General features: G+C 45.1%; 1 protein-coding gene across 2 annotated transcripts in view; it reads right to left on the reverse strand.

The window, feature by feature from the left end:
* TWF1 (twinfilin actin binding protein 1) overlaps positions 1-26907 on the reverse strand; it is a 102379-nt gene that overhangs the window by 33984 nt on the left and 41488 nt on the right. For both annotated transcript variants that reach the window (XM_030216203.1, XM_030216205.1), the window contains 3 exons: positions 25953-26030; positions 21341-21519; positions 3065-3160 (listed from right to left, as the gene is read on the reverse strand). In XM_030216203.1, the coding sequence (XP_030072063.1) occupies positions 3065-3160; positions 21341-21519; positions 25953-26030 (353 nt within the window). The remainder of the gene's footprint in view (positions 1-3064; positions 3161-21340; positions 21520-25952; positions 26031-26907) is intronic.

Here is a 26907-nt window from a genome sequence, read left to right on the forward strand (position 1 = left end):
AGAGCAGGGCAGAGAGGAGAATCGCTGGACATCATGGGAGGGGAGGGCAGGGAAGAAAGAATTGCTGGACATCGATGGGAGGGCAGGGAAGAAAGAATTGCTGGACATCGATGGGAGGGCAGGGGAGAAAGAATTGCTGGACATCGATGGGAGGGGAGGAGAGGGGAGGAGAGGGCAGGGAAGGGAAGAGAGAATCACTGGACATGGATGGCAGGGGAAGACAGGGGGCAAAGAAGAATCACTGGACATGGATAGCAGGGGAGGACAGGGGGCAAAGAAGAATTGCTGAACATGGACAGCAGGGGAGGACAGGGGGCAGAGAAGAATCGCTGGACATGGATGGGAGGGGAGGGCAGGGGGAGGAGGAGACATACTGGATATGGATGGAAGGGGAGGGCAAGGGAGAGAGGATAATCACTGGACATGGATGGCAGGGGAGGACAGGGGGCAGAGAAGAATCACTGGACATGGATGGGAGGAGAGGGCAGGGGAAGGAGGAGACATACTAGACATGGATGGGAGGGGAGGTCAGGGGAGAGAGGAGAATCATTGGACATGGATGAGAGGAGAGGGAAGGGGAGAGAGGAGAATCGCTGGACATGGTAGGGGAGGGCTGGGGAGAGAGGAGACATGCTGGACATGGATGGAGGGGAGGAAAGAGGATGGAGATACACATGGATGGGAGGGCAGGGAAGAGAGGAGAAATGCTGGAAATGGATGGAGAGGAGAGCAGGAGATAGAGGAGAATTGCTGGACATGGATGGATACAGGGGAGGGAAGAGAGAGAAGAAATGCTGGACATGGATGGAAGGGAGGAGAGAGGAGAAGTGCTGGACGTGGATGGAGGGAACGAAAGAAAAAAAGAAGATGCACATGGATGGAGATGAGGGAAAGGGAAGAGAGGAGAAAAACTGCACATGGACGGAGAAAATAGGCAAAAGCTGGATGCACGTTGTACCTCCTCCAGTCAGTTCCACCGAGGAGGACTCAGCTTTTACGTATGGATGTAGGGCAAGAAATGAAGAAGAGGAAAGTAAAGAAATAAATGGAAAGGAAGCCCTGGATACAGAGTTAAGAGAACAGATAGAGAGCAGCAGAATCAGAGGCTGAGACCAATATGGATAGAAAAACAAAGTCACCAGACAACAAAGATAGAAAAAAATCATTTTATTTTGATTTTAGTGTTTGAAATATGTCCAATTTGAGAATTTACATCTGCTGTCTTATTTTGCACTGGGTATACTTGGAGCTGTAACAGCTTACAGAAATTATTTAAAATGAAAAAAAAATCACGTTATTTTTTTCTCCTATACTAGTATAATATTTTCAATGATGTCTGTTTATATGTGCCATGGCTGGTATAAGGCGTGTGGCCAATGTGGGTGTGGCTATCATAGGGGTGGAGCCATATGTGGTGACCCCGCCCATAATGAGTACTGACACCATTTTTTTCTACAAAAAAAGCACTGATGGTAAATAATTTTTGAGAAAAATAATGAAGGTATATATTCTATTCTTATGTAGTTAGATATACTTGATTTGTCCTTGCCATTTTCAGGGCATAGATTGTAGAAGTCTGCCCGGCACTGTCCTTGTTCTAAATTTCTGAAGCTGTCGAAGTCCCTGAAAAGCTCCACTTCAACCCATTCAAACCTATTCATCTACAATCAGGGCACAGACCTTAGAAGTCTTGCACAGCACTGACTTTGCTTTCCAAGCGGTGTTGTTACCTAATCTCAGCCAAGCTTCTTTGAATCCATATTACTCAATGGTTTGCTCTTATAACATGTATATTGTTCTGTATAATGTAAAATAATCTTTGCCAGCCACATTGAACTGACATTTGATGTTGGATAATGTGAGAGATAAGCACAAATAAAATAAATAAATAAAATTTGATTCCATCAAAGACGTTTCCTAGTAATAGTGCCTGTGGCGTGAAAACACCAAATGTTTGTGCCCTCAAAGTATCCCCAATTAGTTGGAAAATAAACACCTAATGTTACAATTTATTAACGCCTGAAAATAGAGGTCCTAATTATAAGGCTACATGCTGGTACAAGATACAGGTAATTATTCATCAAGCAACTACCAATAACATCAACACAAATACAAAGATGATAATGTACAACTCATTGGTTCCGCAATTCATTTTATTCAAAACTATATATCTGCTTTACAACATGAAAGAACGCCTTGGGGGAAAAAAAGTTATTTTGCTAGTACAAGAATGCAGTCTCCCCTCATTTGATACCAGTGTGTTCAAAGATACTTCAACAGCAGGGCAGGTGCTTTTTCCTTACACCCTATGGCCTGTGTGGTTCAAACATCACCTCTGTGAACTGTATGGCACTACAGGGCCCTTTTATAAAGGCACGTAAGCGCACGTCAAATCGGCATTACCGTCCGGCTACCACATGCGCCTGGTGGTTATTCCGAGTTTGCCGCACGCCAAAAACCCACGGTACAAAATACCTGGTGGTAATCGGTAGTTTGTGTGCTGGATGGTTACCATGCGGGTAACGCGCAAACCTTTATCGCTAAGTCAATGGGTGGCGTTAAAGGCTTAGGCTGTAAATAGACGCTCGTTAGTTTTTACTTTGACACATGTTCATTTCTTGGTCCCCCAAAAAACGTTTTCTCCAGACGTGGTGGAGAAATGGTCCAACTCACCTCCAATACACATGCCCACACTACCACAGGCCACTTTTTGGGACGTCTTTGTAAAAGGGCCTCTACGTACCTATAGAGACTTGTGATGTTCAAACAGTTGACATTTGAACCACTCAGGACAGAGAGGGCTCAGAAAAAGTACCTGCCCTATTGCTGAAGGAACTTTAAACTAACTGAAAACACTGGTGGTGGGGCAGGAGAAGACGGCAGCAAGATTAATGGCTCATGGTTGGATGAGATCAGGAGGCATGTAGTTTGCACCTGATGACAATTTCCATGTCCATATGACCAGCCCTACTGACCCACCAGTGCATTCCTGGATGCCTAATAGGGTAATCCACCCCATCCCTCTGAACAGTAGAAAAATAATAAGTTTTAAAAATATACATACCTTTACCGTGCCAAATAATTCATCTTTAATATGGCCACCGCCAAATTCTTTCTTCACAGTTGCCCTTGTTGCAGCATACAGCATTTTTTGCCGAACCTATTGCGTTGGAAAAGAGCCATCTTAACTTAGTATATGTAAAATTCTATTTTGAACAGGGCACCTACATAGTATTTGGGACATCCAGGTTGCAACATGCACAATTTCTCAGATATTTGACAAAAAGGTTTCCTGAACAGTCAGCCTTTTTCTAAAATACATATAAGGATGCCATGATATATGCATGTAAGTGGTGGCTCATCTAGCGGGAACAGTTAATTTAGTTAAGCAACACATTCAAGCAATAAGAGAAACGGTACTTGGACATTTTAATGTGTACATGCTGGAACTGATAAGAATATAAGAATCACAATACTAGGTCACACCAAAAGTTCATCAAGTCTACTATCCCATGCCCAACAGTAGCCAATTCAGGCACAAGTACCCAGCAGGATCCCAAAAACTAGCTAGATTCCATTCTACATACCTCCAGGGATAAGCAGTAGCTTTCCTTTTACAACACTCTACTGACTTTTTCTCCAAGAACTTGTCCAAACCTTTTAAAGACTCTGCTACATGACTGTTTTTGCCACCACATCCTACAGTGACTAGATCCAAAGCATAACTATTCATTGAGTGAAAAAGATGCATCTTATTTGTTTTAAAACGAAGGCAGGGAAGAACCTCTATGTCAGGAAAACCAGGCAAGCAGGAGTAGAGGCTGACCAAAAGACGAACCCAACACTGGAGATAATGTGAAGAAACACTTTTATTGGTGTTGATACAAGGGGACCAGACACGGTCCGTGTTTCAGCGTAAAAAAACGCCTACAGCAGGGGTCTGGTAATAATTCCTTGGAATGCACTATGTACTTAAACAGAAAAAGGTAGCAGCTCAAAAAACTGTAGTGCACAAAACGAGCAGACCCCACCAGGGAAAGCATTGCTTGTTGCTTGTTTGAGTGCATTCCTTTCGGCTGTCTTGGTTGCACTACAGTTCTTTGAGCCACTATCTTTTTCTGTTTTGAAGTACATAGTGCATTCAGAGGAATTATTACCAGACCACCAATGTAGGCGGGTTTTTTTTACGCCGAAACATAGACCGTGTCGGGTCCCTTCGTATCAACAACAATAAAAGTATTTCTTCACATTATCTCCAGTGTTGGATTTGTCTTTTGGTCACCCTCTACTCCTGCTTATTTGTTTTAAACATACTACTATGCAACTCCACGGTCAATCCCATAGTCCTTTTATTTTTTGAAAGCATAAACAATTGATTTGTGTTTGCCCCTTCAACTCCCCTCTGGATTTTATAGACCTCTACTATATCTCCCCCTCAGTCATCTCTTCTCCAAGCTGAAGAGCCAAAACTCTTTAGCCTTTCCATCCCCTTTATCATTTGGGTCACTCTTCTCTGTAGATTTCCTAATTCCGCTATATCTTTTTTGAGATGCAACAATCAGAATTGCACATGATATTCAAGATACAGTTGCACCATGAAGAGAACATATTTCCTTTGTTTCATTCCCTATTCCTTTCCCAATAAATCCCAGCATTCTGTTTACTTTTTTGGCCACTGCTGCATACTGAGCAGACAATTTCAGTGTATTGTCCATGATGACACTAGAACTTTTTCCTGGGTGGTGATCCCTAATGTGGAACACAGCATTGTTTAGCTATAATTTGGGCTATTCTGCCCTATGTGCATCACTTTGCACTTGTTCATTTTGATAATGGGATATATGGCCTATAGCACTGCAGTATCTTTACTTGTTTAAAATGCTATGCCAAATTGCAAATTCCAAGACATTTCTTAAGTGCCTATTTATAGTCTAATTACAAAATCCAGCAACAAGGATAGCCGAGCTCTAATAGTCTCCATTCTAGTCCAATTATCATGCATTTCATAGCCCAAAGACATGCATTCTTTAACAGAACTTAATATTAGGCAGACCTGCATCCTCTTCCTTCCCCCTTCAAGAGGGACTGGTTTTAAAAAAGAATTTGGTCTTCTTGCTTTGTCAAATAAAACTAGAAGGCATGCAGTATTTCAGTACAAAAATACTGTTGTATTTATAATGGGCCCGATATTCAGACCCTGGGAGTTAGCCAGGCTGACCCCTCGCGGTCATTGCCGAGCCTGGATATTGAATACAGGGCTGTTTCCGGTGACCAGCATTGAATATCCAGGTGTTTTTTGGCCGGTTTCAACTTAAACTGGCCGATAATTCAGCACTGGCCAGTTAAGTTGAAACCAGCCAAAGACAGGCCTGCTATTTTGGTAGCCAAATTTAGCTGCCAAACAGCCAGCGATGCACTGAATATTAGTGGATAGCTGATTATAGCACGTGATATAGCCGGTTATCTGTTAAACACTAACCAGAAATATTCAGTGAGGGATAGCCAGTGATGTCCCGCTGAATATTGCAGGATAGCTGGTTAAGTGCCATTTAACTGGCCAGGAATGGCTTCTGACTAGTTAAATGGTTTTAAATGATCAGGCAGAATGAATTTATGAGCAATTGAAGAAAAAAAAACTTGAAAAGCAATTTAGATAATTCTTCAACATATTTATAAATAATCTAGAAATTCAAAACGATGAATAAAAGTGATCAAATTTGCAGATGACACAAAATTATTCAAAGGATATTTATGTGCCATCTAGACCCTTCATTAGGGGAGAATGGACTCAGCAAGAGCCCTCTGGAGAAATGCATGTAACATCTTTTCTGGAATCTTCCCTAGAGGTGGTGACTCAGAGGTCCAAACTGTGGTTACTTTCACTTTGGAGTCAGACCGCAATGCTCTTCTGTGTTTATTCTGCAGATTTATGAATAAGATGTTTATTGGTTCAAGATTACATATTTTTCCTGATGTATCCAAGATAACACCAAAACGTCACCAAGCACTATGGCCAAGAGTTCAAGCTTTGTTTTAAAATGTCCTTGTGTATGTGGTATAAATTTTGAGGTTAGACGTTATTTTTTTTGTTTATACCAATCATCTATTGAACTTTCTGTGTGCTAAGGACAGGATTGCCAACTAGCTGGTTTTGTGTTGGCCTGGCTGATTATGCAAAAGCCACCAAAAAGCTGTTTTTTTTGGTGCTCCAGGTTCCCTTTGTCCGGCAGCATTCTCTCCTTCCCTTCCGTGGTTCCATCAGCCCTCCCCTCCTCAAAAAAAAAAATATTGATGTATCTCCCTCCCTCCTCAAACTTGCACTCCTCTAGTAGCTCCTTCCTGCTCCAGTACTGTCAGTGGGTAAAAAAACCAAACAAATTAAAGCAAAGGGCAGATGGCACACAGCCTCATGCTGAAGCTTGAGCCACACTTCCTGCTACTGTGAAGAAGAGACAAGCAGGGCCTGACTGAGGGCCAGATGCACAAAGCTTACCTTGCTATTAATGTTTGCTTTAGACTTGTTCTAGCCAGTCTAAAGCAAATGTTCAGGTAGCTAGGAATGCACAAAAATGGGTTTTCCGAGGCTCTAACGTGTAAAGTTAGCAGCCACCAAGAACCCCATGCAAATGTACCTTACAACAAGGTGGAGGCAGGAGGGCATGGTGTTTAGCCATGGGCGCTACCATTTTGCTCCGGACAGGCCCGAGGCAGGAGGGGGGAGCTGTTGCTCCTGCCCTCCTGCCTCCACCTTGTTGTAAGGTACAGGGAGGGGCGGGGGTGTGGGTTAGGTGCAGGAGATAGAGAGAGTAGGGTGTGTGCCTGCGCAGGGGAGGGGTTTGGTCCACTAGACCAAATTTCAGGGTCACAGTGGGGGAGGGATTGTGGTCCACTGGACTACTAGGGAAAGTTTATAAAAAGATTTGGGGGGGAGGGTCAGGGTCCACAGGACCACCGGGGTAAATTAACAAAAAACAGTGGCGATCCAGTGCATCACTGCTGTCAAATGGATTTGACAGCTTGAACTCGAACAGTGAGGGTGCACAAAGGGTGATCTGTGCAGCTCATTTGCATGTGATCCCCTATGTGCATCTCTGGCTGTTAGTGATTCGCTAAATTTTAGCGAGGTAGACGTATTTTACAGCTGTCTTTGTGCATCGAAGCCTGAAAGCTGCAGCAGGAGGCTTTATGCTGGTTCCCCTTTGCTTTATTTATTTATTTCACACTGCTGACAGTCCTGAGGCAGAAAGGAGGTTCAGGAGGAAGGTAAGTTTGAAGGAAGGGAGGGGTGGACAAGAAAAGGAGACAGATACTGTTGAACCAAGGTGAGGGAGGGCAGGGAACAAAAATAAAAACACTGGGACCATTTTGGGGTGCAAGAGGGTCTGATGTAGGTAGGGTTACCATATGTCTGGATTTCCTCGGGCATATCCTTATGTCGGGGGTCCAGATGTTTTTTTTTCCAGACAGCCCATTTGTCCGGGTTTCTGGGCTGGCAGGCTGACTGATTGGTGGGTTGGTGGTCAGGCGGGCTTGACTTCTCCCCCCCCCCCCCCCCCCCCCCCCGGCCTACTGTAGCGTACCCTGGTAGTCTAGTGGTGCTGCGTACGTCTAGTAGTGCTATAGAAATGATTAGTAGTACTAGTGCTTGCTGGAAGGGTAGTATAAAGATGAAGGCCGGCACTGGTGTCTGGTTCTTCCATGGCAACTACTAGCCACCCCTGGACATCAAGACCCCCCCCCCCCCCCACATCCAGTACCCTCCAAAACATCCCCACACATCCGCTTCCAATCCCATACCTGGTCCCTGGTGTCTAGAGGGCCCCTGGTGCGTCGAGGGAGCAGAAGTGATGCCCGCTCTTGTGGGAGCAAAAAGCCCCTACATGAAGCACTATACATTTGGCACTACATGACACTATCCAGCATTACCAACCTAACATTAAAATACAGACTCTGCTAAGGTTTGTTGTTTGTTAGGCCTCAGACTTGCATGCAGTCAGAAAGGACACTGCAAAACATCACCAAGGCTGCAGGTGGAGAAGCAGCATAACAACCACATTACATCACCACAAGGGGAATCAACAAACCTGTTGTCCCAGACTGTGAGGCTCGTTTTCATCCAAGAAATGCACATTGTTTACTGAAACAAAATATACTTGGTCACTGTGTACTTCCAGCATGGTGGAATTTCCCACGTCCCAATGCCTGAGACCGATGAAGGGGATAAACATTCATTCCATATCATCAAGCTGATCAATCCATAGACTGGTGGGTTGTGTCCATCTACCAGCAGGTGGAGATAGAGAGCAAACTTTTGCCTCCCTATATGTGGTCATGTGCTGCCGGAAACTCCTCAGTATGTTCTCTATCTCAGCAGGTGGTGGTCACACACAGCAGCAGCTCTGGCTAGGCCTCCAAGCCTAATTTTTAGGTTTTGTTGAGTGCCTGGGGTTGAGGGCTCTTTTGAGCAAGTGCAAACCTGGTGGTGCCAGGTCCCTCCTTTTCTCCCCCCTCCCGCTGGCTCCGTTAAAAAAAAAAAAAAAAAAAAAAAAAAATTTTGAACGTCCTTAAAGGCGTTTATTTCGACGTTTATTTAAGCGTCTATTGCAGTTACTCACTGGGACACCAGGTCGTTACAACTCGGAGCGGACAGCAGGTAATTTTTACCTTTTTATAGCGGGCAGGGGGTTCCCTGATTCTTCTCCTCGTGGCATATGGCGTCGGAGGGCGAGGGCGCAAAGGGTCGCTCCCCGGGTCGCTTGAGCGCTTCTAGAGGGGATGCGGGGGTCTTAAAGCCTGATTCGCCCTTGTTGGGTGACAGTTTCGTGACCGATGAATGTCCCGGTCCTTCCTCCGGCGTGGCGGGTTTTCCCGCCATAAACGCCCATCCCCCGCTCCTCGCCTCCGCCATCTTGGCCGGCCACGCGGCTCGGACGGCTTCTTCTTGGGCCGCCCTTGAGGTTGGAGACATTAATGCCATGAACGCCCTTAATTTGGGCGACGGCACAGAAGCGGCTAAAGTTAAGAGCCGTTCTTCCCGCGCGGCTCCTTCGCGGAGTTTCGCGCCGGACGCCATTTTGGATGCGCAGCATGTCTCTCCCCCGCTATTGCGAGCGCCGGTTGAGGGTGCGTCTAGGGCTGTTGCCCAGGCTGCGGAAGTGCACAGTCTGGGGGGTTTCTCCCCCGAGTTTGTTTTGCTGCTGCATCAGGCCTTCCTCATGCACAACGCTGCCCCTGCTCCCTCGTCTGGTAAAGAGGTTGAGGTTCCCAGAGGTAAACGCCCTTGGGTTGATTCCCAGGCCTTGGAGGAATTTGTCTCCTCCGATGTAGATGAGGGCAGCGTGTCTGAGGTCTCCCAACGGTCCTTTGCGGATTCCTTGGAGGAGACGGATCCCCGCTCGGATGGAGCGGATGACCCCTCTGCAGCGCGGCTTTTTAGCCCAGAGGATTTGCCCAACCTGTTGTTACAGGCCATGGACACTTTGAAGATTTCCTCTCCGGAGGACGTCTCTCCCTCAGCCCCTGTTGGCTCTGCCATTATGCTGGGGACGAAGCGCCCGCCTAGAACCTTCCACGTGCATGATGCCATGCACACCTTAATTTCGGCTCAATGGGATGTCCCAGAAGCGAGCCTTAAAGTGGCTAGGGCTATGTCCCGCCTCTATCCTTTGGCTGTGAGTGAACGTGAGGCCTATCTGTGGCCTACCGTGGATTCTTTAATCACTGCGGTGACTAAGAAAACGGCGTTGCCGGTGGAAGGTGGCACGGCCCTAAAGGACGCCCAAGACAGAAGATTGGAGGCGGCCTTAAGGTCGTCCTTTGAGGCAGCTGCTTTAAGTTTGCAGGCCTCAGTTTGCGGCTCCTATGTGGCCAGGGCGTGCCTGACTATGGTGCAGCGGGCTTTCCCCTCGGATCATTCCTTGAGGGCTGATTGGCCGGCCCTGGAATCGGGCTTAGCCTATTTGGCAGACTTGCTGTATGATGTCTTGAGGGCCTCAGCGAAAGGCATGGCTCAGACAATCTCTGCGCGGCGGTGGCTTTGGCTGAAACATTGGTCTGCTGACCACGCCTCTAAATCCCGCCTGGCTAGGTTGCCTTTTAAAGGCAAGCTGCTCTTTGGGGTCGAGCTGGACAAAATCGTGACCGATCTCGGCACGTCTAAGGGCAAGAAATTACCAGAGGTCAGGGCTCGGGCTAGTACTTGTCCCGGTACCTCCAGAGGACGGTTGCAGGAAGCCCGTCGGTACCGCCCGGGCAAGTCGGGTTCCTCTGCCCCCTCTTCCTTCAAGAGGAATTTCTCCCCCAAGCAGCATTCCTTTCGCAGAGACCGCAGTCCCGGAGGTGCTCCCTCCGGTCCTCCCCCAGGGTCTCGTACCCAATGACGGGGTCTTGGTCCACGCCCCAGTGCAGATTGGAGGACGGCTGTCCTCGTTTCTGGCCGAGTGGACCACAATAACTTCAGACGCGTGGGTGCTGGAAGTCATCAGAGATGGCTACAAACTAGAGTTCTGCCGACCCTTAAAAGACGGGTTTGTACTCTCTCCCTGCAAGTCTCCGGTCAAAGCTGTGGCAGTGCAGCAGACCTTGGACAATCTGATCCGCCTGGGCGCGGTCGTTACGGTGCCAGAAAGTCAGCTTGGCAAGGGACGTTACTCCATTTACTTTGTGGTACCAAAGAAAGGAGGTTCTGTCCGGCCTATCCTCGACCTCAAAGGGGTCAATCGGGCCTTGAAAGTGCGGCACTTTCGCATGGAGACTCTCCGCTCTGTTATAGCGGCAGTGAAGGCAGGAGAGTTCCTGGCATCCTTGGACATCAAGGAAGCGTACCTGCATATTCCCATCTGGCCTCCTCATCAACGCTTTCTGCGTTTTGCAGTTCTGGGATGACACTTCCAGTTCAGAGCCCTCCCTTTCGGGTTGGCTACTGCTCCGCGGACCTTTTCCAAAGTAATGGTGGTCATCGCGGCCTTCCTACGAAAGGAAGGGGTACAAGTCCATCCTTATCTGGACGACTGGTTGATCCGAGCCCCCTCTTATGCAGAGTGCGGCAGAGCTGTGGACCGAGTAGTTGCTCTTTTGAGCTCCCTGGGATGGATCATCAACTGGGAGAAGAGCCAGCTGCGCCCGACTCAGTCCCTGGAGTACCTGGGAGTTCGATTCGACACCCAAGTGGGCAGAGTGTTCCTGCCAGACAATCGGATTGTCAAACTTCAGGCTCAGGTGGACCAGTTCCTAGTAGCCTCTCCCCTTCGGGCTTGGGACTATGTGCAGCTGTTGGGCTCTATGACGGCCACGATGGAAGTAGTGCCCTGGGCCAGGGCTCATATGAGACCACTTCAACACTCTTTGCTGCAGCGCTGGACTCCGATGTCGGAGGATTATGCTGTGCGCCTTCCCTTGGACCCAGCAGTGCGCAAGGCGCTGAGCTGGTGGATGCAGACAGACAAGTTGTCTGCGGGAATGCCTCTGGTGACCCCAGAGTGGATTGTCGTCACGATGGACGCCTCGTTGTCGGGCTGGGGAGCCCACTGCTTGGGAAGGACAGCGCAGGGGCTCTGGTCTCCTGCAGAGGCAAAGTGGTCTATCAACCTCCTGGAACTCAGAGCCATTCGGTTGGCGCTTTTGGAGTTCATCCTGGTACTGGTGTTGAAGCCTGTACGGGTCCTGTCGGACAATGCCACGGCTGTGGCCTATGTCAACCGCCAGGGAGGTACCAAGAGCGCCCCTCTAGCCAAGGAGGCTATGAATCTTTGCCAGTGGGCGGAAGCGAACCTGGAGCAGCTTTCAGCGGCCCACGTTGCCGGAGTCATGCATGTCAAGGCGGACTTTCTCAGTCGCCATACCTTGGAGCCCGGAGAGTGGCAGCTATCTGCTCAGGCGTTCTTGGACATCACGAAGCACTGGGGCCAGCCGAGCCTAGATCTGATGGCGTCATCGGCCAATCGCCAAGTGCCGCGCTTTTTCAGCAGAGGACGGGACCCTCGATCCCTGGGAGTAGATGCTCTTCTCCAACAGTGGCCGACACAAGAGCTTCTCTATGTGTTCCCGCCCTGGCCCATGTTGGGCAGGGTGCTAGACCGGGTGGCAAAGCATCCCGGCAGGGTAATCCTGGTGGGTCCGGATTGGCCCAGGCGTCCCTGGTATGCGGACTTGATCAGGCTCTCAGTCGACGATCCTCTGCGGCTGCCAGTGGAGCAGGGCCTGTTACATCAGGGTCCCGTGGTGATGGAGGATCCCTCCCCCTTTGGTCTTACGGCCTGGCTATTGAGCGGCAGCGTCTGAGGAAGAAGGGCTTCTCAGACAAGGTCATCGCCACTATGCTGAGAGCGAGGAAGCGCTCTACTTCTACTGCTTACGCCAGGGTTTGGCGTATCTTTGCAGCGTGGTGTGAAGCGGGCTCACTTTCTCCCTTCACTGCTCCAATTTCTTCAGTGTTGGCGTTCCTGCAAGAAGGTCTGGAGAAAGACCTGTCGCTCAGTTCCCTTAAAGTCCAGGTAGCGGCTCTGGCTTGCTTCAGGGGCCGCCTGAAGGGTGCTTCCCTGGCTTCGCAGCCAGATGTGGTGCGCTTTCTCAAGGGAGTTAATCACCTGCGCCCTCCTCTGCACTCAGTGGTGCCTGCGTGAAATCTCAACCTGGTACTAAGAGCATTGCAGAAGCCGCCTTTTGAACCCTTGTCGAGGGCATCTCTGAAAGACCTGACGTTGAAAGCAGTCTTTTTGGTGGCTATCACTTCAGCCAGAAGAGTTTCCGAGCTCCAGGCGCTCTCCTGTCGAGAGCCTTTTCTGCAGTTCACTGAGGCAGGAGTGACTATTCGCACAGTGCCTTCCTTCCTGCCCAAGATTGTTTCTCGCTTCCATGTGAATCAGCAGCTCTGTCTCCCTTCCTTTCGTAGGGAGGACTACCCAGAGGAGTACTCTGCTCTTAAATATCTGGATGTGAGACGAGTCATCATCAGATACTTGGAAGTGACCAATGATTTCCGGAAATCGGATCATCTGTTTGTCCTGTTTGCAGGTCCTCGTAAGGGTCTGCAGGCTGCTAAGCCTACAGTGGCAAGATGGGTCAAGGAAGCCATTGCAGCGGCTTATGTGGCCGCGGGGAAGGTGCCGCCTATCCAGCTGAAGGCTCACTCCACGAGAGCTCAGGCGGCCTCGATGGCAGAGGCCGGATCCGTCTCCTTGGAAGAGATATGCAAGGCGGCAACTTGGGCTTCGGCTCATACCTTCTCCAAGCATTACCGTTTGACTGTAGCTGCACGGGCGGAGGCCCGGTTTGGAGCTTCAGTGTTGAGGTCAGGGATTTCAATGTCCCGCCCTGGGTGAGTACTGCTTCGGTACATCCCACCAGTCTATGGATTGATCAGCTTGATGATATGGAAGGTAAAATTATGTATAATCATACCTGATAATTTTCTTTCCATTAATCATAGCTGATCAATCCATAGCCCCTCCCAGATATCTGTACTGTTTTTTTTTTTCTGGTTGCATTTCAGGTTCAAGTTTAGTCTTCAGTTACTTCAGAAAGACTTCGTGTTCAAGTTTTTTCACTTGGATTCTTCAAGAGTTAAGACGAGTTTGTGTTACAGTGAGCTGCTGCATTCCTCTCCCCTCCGTTTTACGGGGCTGGATTGAGACTTAAAATTCTGCCGGCACTCCCTCCCGCTTCGTGCGGCTGTAGGGCAGCTTTGTACCCCTCCCGCTTCGGCGGTGTTAGGGTCAGTCAGCTCCTCCCGCGGTTGCGGTTGCAGGATAAGCCAGATCCCCCCGCATCGGCGGGTGTGGTGTCCCTCCCCCGCTCCGCGGGGATGAGCTGGACGGATTCCCCTCCCCCACTTGTGTGGGGATGAGCTGGGTTAATTCCCCTCCCCCGTTTCGGCGGTGGTGAGCTGGGCAGAGTGTCCCTTCGTGGGTGTAATTCTCTAAGTGCTGAGTCCTGCGGATGGAGCTTTGATATCGACATACTGAGGAGTTTCCGGCAGCACATGACCACATATAGGGAGGCAAAAGTTTGCTCTCTATCTCCACCTGCTGGTAGATGGACACAACCCACCAGTCTATGGATTGATCAGCTATGATTAATGGAAAGAAAATTATCAGGTATGATTATACATAATTTTACCGTACTTGTGCATTAACAACAAGGCCAAGAGACACATCACTCCACCAGCTGGAGTTTGCTTTTTCTCCATGAAAAGGAGAGTAAACCAAGGAAGCTGGCTTCCCATTTGTGGACCTGCGACCCAACTCTGTCTGCCTGCTGAATTGACCTGGGAGAATTTTGCCACTTGCTGGTCATCTGATGACATCTCTGTTCATGTTGTATAGTTGCTGCGTTATTGCTCCTGGGCTGAGAGCTGGCGGGACTAGTAGCCTGCCTTACGGTTCAGGTTTGTTTGCTCTGAGCTAAGTAAAGATAAGACTGTCTTTGTCCTTCGTGCTATACTTTCTGCTGCTTTGTGAATAAATATAGTGGTCTATTTTTATAATTTTTTTGGGTGTGGAATCAGTTTTTTAAATTATGTTTTGGGCATTATGAATTTGAGTCTCTAGTAGAGGGGAACGTAGTTACTCTCCAGAGTCTAAACTTTTATTAAAGTGTCCCAGTGTCACTTTCTCATAATTCATACTAAGAGTCATGTATCCCAATTACACTCAAAAAGAGTGTAATCTATGTATGTCCCACAGTCTGAAGGCCTTGGGTCCAAAACTGGCCACCATAATGCCTGGCAGTAATCTCATGGTATTACTGCTAGAATCAGACTGCCAAATAAGGGTATAATGCATATACACATAAAAAGCCTTTCTAAATTTACCCACCCTAATTTAGCAGCCTGACCCACATGGAAATACCATATCATAATTCATTCTTTGTCCTCCCATTCAATTAGAAGCATGAAGAAATCTAAATTATACGATTATGTACAATCTCCAAGGATACGGAAAAGATTCTTTTCTTGCTTTAATTTTCAGATAAATTTCCTCTTAAGAGAAATTTTAAAAAACTCACTTTAATGTATAATGTAGACTCACACAACGTCGACTGTAAAATGCAGCAGCCTCAGTTAACCTATGTATGTTCCACCTTCTCTGTGCGCAACTGTTAAAGAAGAATATCAAGTTTGCTCTTCTTTACCTTGCAACACTGCGTATTGTTCAAGGCACTCATATTTTTAATTACGTATCAGTGAAAGAAACTGATATAGTAATTCGGAACCACTTGGACCAAGCAACTGTTCAGAGTGGCTCTGAAGGGGACTAATTGACTATTTGGGTGGTGTTGCATACCCCATCTTTTGAGGACGATGTCTCTTGAGGAAGTTTGTCTATAGTGGGTTGGGTCACGCGGTTCTGTGATGAATTCTATTATTTTGAACTACTGGATACAACTCAGAATCAATTATAGAACATCGTTACATGCATGATAAAGGTGCATTGTCTCGCTCTTATGGTTGGATTACAACATGGATCAGTGCTCTGCTTGTTTATTTTAGAAACCTGAGAGCACCCTCTGAACACAAAACCTAACACTACCAAAGCTTGCAAGAGGTATTGCAAGAAGAGACCATGCCCATTCTTCAGCTGGAATAAGTTTTGTTTACTTGGAGCTGTTCTACTGTTGTTACATGAACAATAAGACTCTTGTGAGCCTCCCTGTTTTTGTTAAGCACTGCATTATATGAACAGCTAACTTGAAATGTGATCACAGGTAGGCACATTGTCCACTTCTAGAAATTGGCATATGGGGGGGGGGGGGGTGCAGGTAGGAATACTGTATCAGGAAGAGATTTTCTAGTACCGAGAAGGGTTACTAGGGTTGGGAATGGGATACCTAGTGCTCAATTTTGGGGAAAGGCGGAGGGATGGGTACCGGTAGAGAAGCTGATGGTAGGATCTGGGTGAGGCAGGGCACAAGGGTCCCTTGTACTGCACCAATTTTGTCATATGTGATGTTCCTTTTCTATAGCACATATACCTTTGAAAATCTGCTCTTCAAATGTATCTGGGATAAACTCCTTGATATAAAAGAACAATGGCCTTGCAAGTTGTACATCTGGTCTGTATCCAAGAAACACAATTGTTAGATCAAAGCATGTGAAGTTTAGTGCAGGAGTGGCTACATTGATCAGTAAATTTGTCTCACTGCAGGTGATTAAATGTGAAAGAGATCCACAAGGTACATTTAAATGTCCAAGCATAGAACTCACTATTCTTAACAGAAAAGTTAAAGTTATGTGGAAAAGAAGCATTCTACCTCAGTGATGGCAACAAACTTTAATATAGTCTTAGACCCCAATTTGGATGGAACTACAGAGTTGGGGAAGTGGGAGGAAATTCCACAAGGGAGCTGAACATCTTTTGTATGAAGTTGAACCTGACTAATCCTTGCAGGGTCATACTTGGAGGGTAATACTAGGACTAGGGGGCATGCGATGAAGCTACAAAGTAGTAAATTTAAAATGAATCGGAGAAAATCTTTCTTCACTCAACGTGTAATTAAACTCTGGAATTCGTTGCCAGAGAAATGTGGTAAAGGTGGTTAGCTTAGTGGGGTTTAAAAAAGGTTTGGATGGCTTCCTAAAGGAAAAGTCCATAGACCATTATTAAAATGGACTTAAGGAAAATCCACTGCTTATTTCTGGGTTAAGCAGCATAAAAGGTTTTGTACTTTTTTGGGATCTTGCCAGGTATTTGTGACCTGGATTGGCAACTGTTGGAAACAGGATATTGGGCTTGATGGACCTTTGGTCTGTCCCAGTATGGCAATACTTATGTACTTATGTAGTATAGATTGTGACTTAAAGAGGATTACAGGCTCTGCCTCTTTACCAGAACATATAAGTTTCTTCTGCGATTATTCATTTCACCACAACTGGCCTTTTAGGCAAAGTTAGCCATAAGTGATGTTTGCTGATATATTCTCAAGACTGAGAAAAGGAGGAAGGACTTTGTGGAAAAAAAGCCTCTCTTTTGGGAAGGAAATGTATATAGTTGAATTGGAGGTCTCAAGATCTATCAAATTTAATGTAATGGAAGAATGAGCTTTACCAGTTGTTAAATTTGAACGGGTGAATGCTAAGAGAGGCAACATATGTTTAGACATGACTGATTTTGATATCTCATTATGCTGCTCTCTCTAAACATACCAAGTATTGTTTAATTGTTTGAAAGTAATTGTATGGCTGAACAGAAAATAAATATAAAAAATGGATGCAAAATAATTGAACAGAAATTGTACCTGATATGATACAACTGCACTAGAATGCAACACAGTTATTTTTTTAAACTTTTAAACACTATTTTTATGCCAGATCAGGGATGACATTAAAGGTGTGTGGAGAGATTCTGAGGAGGCTAGAGGGGCCAACTGGGTCCCCAGTGTATCCATGTTGGGGGAGATCAGTTGGTTGTAGGGAGGATCTGGGTCAGGTTTCAGGAAGTCCAGCATGTTTTCTCTAAGTCTCCCTTCCTGTTGATGTGTGAGCCACTTCCTGCTCATACACTGCCTAGAAATAAGACATTTACTCATGATGCAGTACTCCATATTATGCAGATGTGGTTGCTTCTTTAGAGGGAAGATTGGTGCGTATGCCTTGTAACGCTATAGAAATGCTAAATAGTAGTAGTAGTAGTAGGTGAGTACTACTGTGAAGAGGCTGCAGAGGCTAAGCCTATTTTAAGACATGAGAGGTTATGGAGGAAGAGGTCATCTGTGGAAACTGATGAGGCCCATAAGGGTGAGCTGAAGAACATATATTGATTGATACAAAGAAGTCTAAAATCATGTTGAAGCAGCTTCTAGTTAATCTAGACTGCTGTTCTTAGGAGTTAAGCAGTTGATTCAGCGAGGAAATGTGGTGGAGAGCTCTCTGCCTTTTGATTTGGAAGTACTAAGGAGTTATTGGAAACAAAAGGTTAAGTAACTAAGGAACTCATTTACAAAGGCGCACTGAAAAATGGCCTGTGGTAGTGTAGACGTATGTTTTGGGTGCACGCAGAATCATTTTTCAGCGCACCTGTAAAAAAAATGCCTTTTTAAAATTTTTTGCCGAAAATGGACGTGCAACAAAATAAAAATTGCCACTTGTCCATTTTGGGTCTGAGACCTTAGCACCATCCATTGACCTAGCGGTAAGGTCTCACACGGTAATCGGGTAGTAATGGTCTACGCGTGTAAAATGCTAATTACCACCCATGCACCAGAAAATAAAAATATTTTCCAGTGTACATAGCAGACGCACATCAAATATGAAATTACCGCAAGGACCACACGGTAGCCGGGCGGTAACTCAAAACTGACACGCATTGGGCATGCGTAGGCGCCTACGCAGCTTAGTAAAATGGCCTCTAAAATTTGGTTTAGGAAGATATGATAAGGAGATTGTGAAATCATTATCTTTACCTCCTGAGGAGTAAGTGGATGATTTGATTGAAAAATTAAAATTGAAAAGTTCTCCTTTGGATCCCTGCTCATTGATATGATTAAAGAAATGCAAAAATCTGAAGGTTATTTGTATCCATTGATTCAGAATTCTTTAAATATAATGCAAATGCCTAGAGTTGGAGAGTGGTGATACATCATCCAGTGCTTAAAAAAAAAAACATCAGTGGACTTGGATAAGTCTGAATCCTATTATCCAGTTTCTAATTTGTTATTTTTTACTATAATTTTGGAGCAGGTGATTCTTTGAAGGTAGTGGGATTTTGTGGAGGATGATAAATGTTTTGGATGAGACACAATCAGGGTTCTGGCAAGTGTTCAATACCGAGACCATTTTGGTCTCTACTTTGGATATGGTGCAGAGGGATTTGGAAAACTCTTTAGTGGGTTCTTTTTTTTTTTTTAATATCATCTGCTTTAGCGGAACCCATACTGTGATAGAAATTCAGGGCAATCCCAAAATCTCCAGCCGAGAACTGAGTAACTTGGCATCTCTGCACCATGCACCAAACACCACTGCCTTTCAATATCTTCAAAATTCAAATAAGAGAACTGCTCCAACTGTAGTCAGCTCAACATTAAAAGTTCCATTGATAGTCAGCAATTATACAGCTTCTTCTTCTATAACATTAGCAAAATTCGCCCTTTCCTTTCTGAGCACACCACCCGAACTCTCATCCATTCTCTCATTACCTCTCGCCTTGACTACTGCAACCTACTCCTCACTGGCCTCCCACTTTGCCATCTATCCCCCCTTCAGTCCATTCAGAACTCTGCCGCATGCCTTATCTTACGCCTGGACCGATATAATCATATCACTCCTCTCCTCAAGTCACTTCACTGGCTTCCGATCAGGTACCACATACAGTTCAAGCTTCTCCTACTAACCTACAAATGCACTTGATCTGCAGCCCCTCCTTACCTCTCTACCCTCATCTCCCCTTATGTTCCTACCCGTAACCTCCGTTCTCTAGACAAATCCCTCCTTTCAGTACCCTTCTCCACCACCGCCAACATCAGGGTCCGCCCTTTCTGCCTCGCCTTACCCCATGCTTGGAATAAACTCTCTGAGCCCATACGCCAAGCCCCCTCCCTGCCCATCTTCAAATCCTTACTCAAAGCCCACCTCTTCAATGTCGCCTTCAGCACCTAACCACCATACTTCTATTCAGGAAATCTAGACTGCTCCAACTTGACATTTCACTCATTAGATTGTAAGCTCTTTTGAGCAGGGACTGTCCTTCATTGTTAAACTGTTCAGCACTGCTTAACCCTAGTAGCGCTCTAGAAATGTTAAGTAGTAGTAGTAGTAGTATTATCTGGTGTACAGAAGGACAGCAAGGAGTTTTACATTTATTGCATTAACTGCCATTTCTGTATTTATGCACATCCATGTGACACAGATAGTTAATATTTTCCAATTAGTTCACGTGAAACAGCTAATATTTTCCAATTAGTTCATGTAAACACAGGTTAATGCACATTAATATGTTTTAACACATGCATCAGCCTTTACTGGAGACCCTAGTTTCCTGCAGCAGCTCGAGAACAAATTTGGCAAGAAGAGTTGGCAAATCCAGTGGTAATTCCTGAAACTGAGGCAAGCATGTGGTCATTTTCATACATTTTCATTATTAATGTACACATTAATTGTAATTTATAAAAGTAGTCACATTTTTTTTTGGGGGGGGGGGGGGGAGAGAGAAGGTTCATTAGCAGAAAAGTGTTTTTTACTGATCAGTGCTGGGAAAGGAAGTGGAAGAGAACAGAGGAAGAGATCTGTGGAACAGAGAAGAGAAAATCTCAGATTAAAAGAGACAGTGAAAGGAGGAAGGTGAAATTGTAAAGAGAGGAGAGAACTGATAATGAGGGAGCAAAGGAAGAGGCAGGAAATGCAGGAAAGGGAAAAAGGCAGGGCAATCCACTTGCAATACACCTCCCAATATTAATTTCTTCTCTCATTTTGCACCACAACCTCTTCATTTTACTTGCACCCTTCCAGTCCACAAACTCACAGCACCCCTTCCCTATTTCCACCCCCTACATTGCCTCTGATCTTCCTTCCTGTATTGCTCTCCCCATGCCCTCACTCAATTCCCTCCCATACTTGTTGATCCCTATACTTCCCTCCTTCTTCCCACTTGCTCCGTTGTACTTCCCCATATTCTCTTTGCCTTCTTTCCCTTACTCAGTTTCCTATCCAGGCCTGACCATAGCAACACAGCACCTCAAGCTGTCCTTCTCCTCTTCTGCCTAAGGCTGGTGTCTCACTGACCATGTGGGACATAGTAATACTGCTCAGTTCAAAGACTGACTTTCCAAAACCATACAAGCAGGGAAAGAGGTCACTTTGAAGCAGAGCACCAATCTCACAGCACCATATGAAACTGGGAGTTCCAGTCTTAAGCGATTTAAATACTTAGGCCCATGGTAGGCCAATATGCACAACTTGAAAACAAAAAGCATAAGAAAATGACTATACCCAAGTATTTATCCTAATTCACCAAAGCCCAGAATTGAGACTAAACCACTAGCAGCAGTAGAGAAACTGGTCAGGTTGGGCCGTGTTGTCATAATGGAGAAATATAACCTGATATAACTGGTAGGATAGACCCAGCCATAAAGCTAAGAAATGCTGCTGTAAAATAATAATATATGTCACGAGTGGTTAAGTTACCAAACTTGTACAAAGCCTTTCTAGACCTCATCAGAACATGCAAGAAACTGGGTATTAAGTTTTCTTTTGATCACACATTGAAACTGCAAACAACAAAGCCAAAGAAACTGGGACATTAAGGAATAGTGCAAGAATAGTTCTAAGTTACTATTTCTATAGTATGAGTTCCGCTATTAAAATGTTGTACTCTTCATGTAAATATGGTTTAGTTTTTTGAAGGTTACTTACATGAGAATGATCTGGTGACCAGGCAATAAAGATCCATTCATATCCTTGTGCATTTTGTGAATCTAGCCGATATAATATATAAGTAGGTTTTATATCTTCCAGTAATGGCAGGACAAAGGAATCATAGTCATGATCCCAGGATTCCTCAGGCTGTCTAGAAGATGTTACCGTAAGATGCTCTAAAAATGAAGACCAACACTACATCAGTATGCTAAAGTCTAGAAATAAATCTTCAAGTGAAAGGGACACCTACTCAGAATTTTTATTTTTTAAACTAGAAAGAATGTTAACAGAGGAATTCACATGTCCAGGTCAGTATGTGTAAATTTTCCATAACATTTTACAAGAGGGTCTTCCAAATGTAGAGCTTCTTGTAAAGCATGTGCAGTAGGAGCAGCAATTTTGAAAAGCTGCATGTTAAGAAAAAAACGTGCAACCCCTCCTCCCCCAGCATGTGTGTGGAAGCAGCTTTTTCAAAATCCAAATGTATACCCTAAGCCGGCAGCACTAGTGTTCACAATTCCTCCCCCACCCCCCCACCCCCACCCCCACTCACTGACAGCAATCAGATCCTCGATCACCTCCCCTGACAAATGATATCCTCCACACTTCCTAAGAGGTCAAAAGAAGCCCTACCCCTCAAGACAACTGACCCTGCCTTAAGACATCTAATCCTCCCATGAAGAATCTCTATCAAACCACCAAGGAATAATCAACCCCCTTAATGATTTTCCCAGAAGGCTCCTTGCCCTCCCACCTACCCCAATCTCCAGCCTTACCAAGGTTAGCTGATGTCTAGTAAGAGGAGTGAACCCCAGTTACTCCTGCTCCTTTGGCTCCAGGTTCAAAAATGGCTGCTGTGACCCCTAGTGGTAATTCTGAGACTGCTAAAGAAGACATTTTGTCTTTATTTGGGAGCCCAATCCCTAGCAGTAACACCATGAGCTTACCACTAAGAATCACAGTGACTATGAGCTCCAAGCCATAAGAACAAGAGCAAGTGAGAATCACGCTTGCTCTTGGTAGACACCAAGGATTTCATAAGTCCAAGGATGAGGATCACAAGTAAGGTGTGAGGAGACTGGATAACTTTGGGGGGGGGGGGAGGAGAATGGGGGCCAGACCTCAGCATTCTCACAATGTCACCTGACCCTGAAAGCAGGCACTTATGAATTATGCAATCCTCAGGGAAGTGTAAATGTCCACATGTAGATATTTTTACATCTAGGTGGATTCCTCTTGTAAGATGGGGAAGCCATGTCAATGAGTTAGTCCTGCCCACACCACTCCCTAACCCAGTCATTACCATTCCTCCTAGGAATGCAAAATATGGTTAGCATCACTCTGTGTAAATAGCCCCTTTTTAAAATGGCTTTCACACATGTTTAGCAACAAAAGAGAGAGAGAGACAACAAAAGAGACAGGATTTGACCTTCTGTTATTTTGTTTTTCCTTTTACACAGGTATGCCAATCTATACATACATAGGGCATTATTCAAAACAAGAGGACCAGGGACAGAAATTCAAGGAGAAAGGATTAAAGGAGCAGGGAGAAAGAAGACGTACAATAAAACAACAGGTACAGGAGGAAATAGCCACAAAAGAATAAAGGCAAAGAAAAGTAGTTCAGAAAACAAATCATTTGCAATGGCACAATGCAAATCTTTATGGGTTCTGTGGTGGCCATAACTCCTGGAGCATTTACAAATAAAGGAAGAACATTTAAACCTCATACAAATATGGCTTCCTAAAACACACCACACATTGGGTAGCTACAGCATCAAGTACACAGTTATTAGCAGGTAGCTGGTCTTTTCATTTTTGTGTATGGAGCATATCAGGCAGAACTCATCCAATAACAGTTCTCATGCTTAACTAGGGGACACTGCAATCAAACCTGTATCATAGTGACTATTAAAGATATTTAGACCAGAAATGTTTGAAAACTCAACAGATGGCAGAAAGCTTCCAATTATCTTCTGTAATATATACATGAGCAGCAATTTCATGTGCACTTAGTTTTGGGGTATAATATTCCAAGAAACATTTTGTAAAAATTCCAAATTAAAATTAGTCTATGCCGATTGTGTTTTTTTTCTTCTTTCATCACTATTAATGTCTTGAAAACCTTCGGGTCTAATGTAGCCAGAACTATCATGTTCTGGGGCACCTTATATAACTATCAAGTTATATAAGATACCCCGTGCATATGTTACATATCAGCCAAACCATCAGGACAATTAGCTTTAGGCACGTGCGAAGCCCACCACATGGCCCGACAGCTCTCCTTATACCAGATCAATAAGCAAACAGAGATCTGCCTATTTATCAGAAGCCAAAACGGAAGCAAAATCTCAGAATACAGGGGACAGAAACCAAGGGACCTTAGTAGCAGAGAAGGGAGACTCTATATGCTGACATCAGTGATTCCAGCAATTTCACAATACAAGTTCGTTAACAATAAGGATATTAAAATGGCTGACAGCTTTTTCCTTGTTCTGTGACAGAGTGGTAGCAGCAAATCAAGGTTTTCATTTCAATGCCTAGTTTATTTATTTGTTACATTTATATCCCACATTTTCCCACCTTTCCTTAGGTCGCACAATGGGTCATTCCATGTCAAGCGGTCTGGTGGTCCCTGCGCAAAGGCTGCAGTATGGGGTCAAACAGATTACTATATCTCAGCAAGTATTGCATCGGCAAACGTAAAACTTTACCAATGTTCATTGGGGACATGTATGAATGTTCACAGAAAATTTCATCGAAATCCGCAATGGTCGCGCAGGGACCATCAGACCACTTGACATGGAATGACCCACTATGCTCAGTCTCAAAACTGAGCATGTGTGGCCTGAAGGCCCAGCAGCTGCTAGGCAGGCAATGCAAGGGGGGCCCAGCGTCGGAGTTTTCTCTACTACTACTACAACTTATCACTTCTATAGCGCTACAAGGCATACTCTCCTGCTCCTGTCGGGACGAGATCACCTGAGTCCTGTCAGGAGCGAGAGAGAGAGAGAGAGACTCCTGCGCCGGGCCCCCCTGGAGGACTGGGCTCGGGGAATTATGCCCCCCGCCCCCCCTCTCAGCAGCTAAGCCCCTAGTCTTATATTAGGGTCTACATCACTCCTCCTACAAAAAAAATTATTTTCATTTTGTTCCCTGTTCGTATCACAAGAGGAAACTACTTCTGGAATATCCATATTCAGAAGCATTTCGATCTGGAATTGCACCCTGTGCTACACGCTCCTGCCCACTTTGCCACAGCCATCATGGGGGAGACAATGCATAGGAAGCGATTTTTGCACCCTATACCGTTCAACCTTAAGTGGCAGCACTACCAGCACTGTCCTTAAGATGGCCCTATCCACGTTTCATTCTGGAGTTTTTGCGGTATGAATGCAAACAGAAAACAATGCAAGCCCAAAGCTGCGCTTGGTTCAAAATTCACAGCATAGGTGAAAACACTTTGGGCTAGATTCTATATATGGCATCTGAAAATTCCACGTAGAAAAAAAAATACAACTAGGCGTATTCTGTAAAGTGCACCTTTATTTTATAGAATTGGGTTACATTTCCACGTATTATATAGAATACGCTGAGCGCCTTTCCACGTGACCAGATTTAGTCATGGATATTTATGCCATGTTTTTCTTCCTGTAAATCCCAACACCTAAATTAGGTGCAGTGGGTGTATTCTATAACAATGAGCCATGGTCACTACCCCTTTTCAACTATGTCACTTAGAATTTAAGTGCACCACATCACAGAATATGCTTAGTGAGTTGTACAAGTAAATCTTAATGCCAATTAGTGCTATTTGCTTTTTAACACCCAGTTGACAGCGCTGATTTATTTATTTATTGCATTTGTATCCCACATTTTCCCACCTATTTGCGGGTTCAGTGTGGCTTACAATACATTGTGAATGGTGGAAATACAGTTTGTTACAACTCGGTTATGGATTACATTGTGAGGGGTTATGCGAAAACAAAGTTAAAGTGTCGTTAAGGGAATGGAACAATGGAAAGAAACAACGGGAACTAATAGGGCAACTAAACAGTAGTAGGAGAACAATTCGGTATAACATTTTTCTATGAGTAGAGGTATAAATGTGGTAAAAAATTACGGGGGATGGGAATTCAGAAGAGAATGTATTGTTGCATTACTAACAGTGTGTGCGGACTTAATGTGTTTTGATTCTTTCAGTAAATTTTATCAAAGAGATGGGTTTTCAATGATTTGCGGAAGTTGGTTAGTTCGTAGATCGTTACTTAACCAATTAAGGTGCGTGGAATGTTATAGAATATGCTTTGATTTCCACATGGAAATTAAGGTGTGATATATAGAATCCAGGATTTATGACTTCCGCATGGGTTTTTTGTTTGGTTGGTTTTTTCCCCCTATTTGCCAGCAATCCTCTGTCTTCACACTTGGACACTGGCTCTACAGGAAACCAGGGATTCTAAAGTCAAACATTTTTAGCAAAAACCTTCACAATGAGTTACATTTAATTTATTTATTACCCAGGTGGGTTACAATAAAACATACATAATCTGAAAATAATATAAAACTATGCTTTGTTTAAAAATAATAGTATCAAATCAGCACTAACCATTTTCAATGTCTATTTTTAACAGTCGATGTTGTCCATTTCTGGCTCGGGCAAATACATCTGTAACATCTTCATTAGCTGGAAAAAAAAAGGGGGGGAGATAGATCAAAATAAAATTAGTGACGACAATGTATTTCATCTCTGTAATGCACAATAGTACCTCTGTTACATCTGCATGGTCTCAACAGCTCAAGCAAAAACTCTTCACTAACATATGTGTTAATCTAATAAAATATTACAAGTAGTGAAAAATATCTAACCCCTTGCTTTCGGGTCCTTTTACTAAGCTGCAGTAAAAAGGGGCCTGCGCTAGTGTCAGTGCGCATTTTAGATGCGTGCCGAGGCCCCCTTTTACCGTAACGGGTAAAGACTTTTTTTTTTTTTTAAAGAAATGGCCTTGTGGTAAGTGAACCACTTGCTACATGGCCATTTTTTTTGGGGGGGGGGGAGCACTTACCGCCACCCACTGAGGTGGTGGTAAGGCTCATGCACTAACCCAGCAGTAGCCAAGCAGCCCCAATTACTGCCAAGCAAGCACCGGCACTACAAAAATAAAAAATATTTTTGTAGCGCTGGAAATGGAGCACGCTGGGAATGGGATCAACCGCTGGGCTCCTGCAGTAGCCTGGCAGTAGTTCTGGATTGGCACACAGCAAGACCATTGCCGTACGCCAACTCTTTACTAAAAGGGCTCCAAAATCTCAAAGGGGCAAATTTACTAACCTGCGCTAGGCCCTAAATGCATGCCTAAAGCAGCTTAAAACGGTGGACCACAAGATGTGCTCAAGCATCCTGTGTTAACTGCCAAATCTCCACACACTAACAAAAAATATATTTTTACATTTTTATTTTTAGGGGTCCTATCAGGGGGTGAAGAGTGGACATTCCAGCGCTAAGCAGTTAGCGCAGCTACATTACTGTGCTATCTGGTTCGTGCAGGATTACCATGTGAGCC

Source organism: Microcaecilia unicolor, chromosome 10 (genome assembly GCF_901765095.1).
Source record: "Microcaecilia unicolor chromosome 10, aMicUni1.1, whole genome shotgun sequence".
Classification (NCBI taxonomy): Eukaryota; Metazoa; Chordata; class Amphibia; order Gymnophiona; family Siphonopidae; genus Microcaecilia; species Microcaecilia unicolor.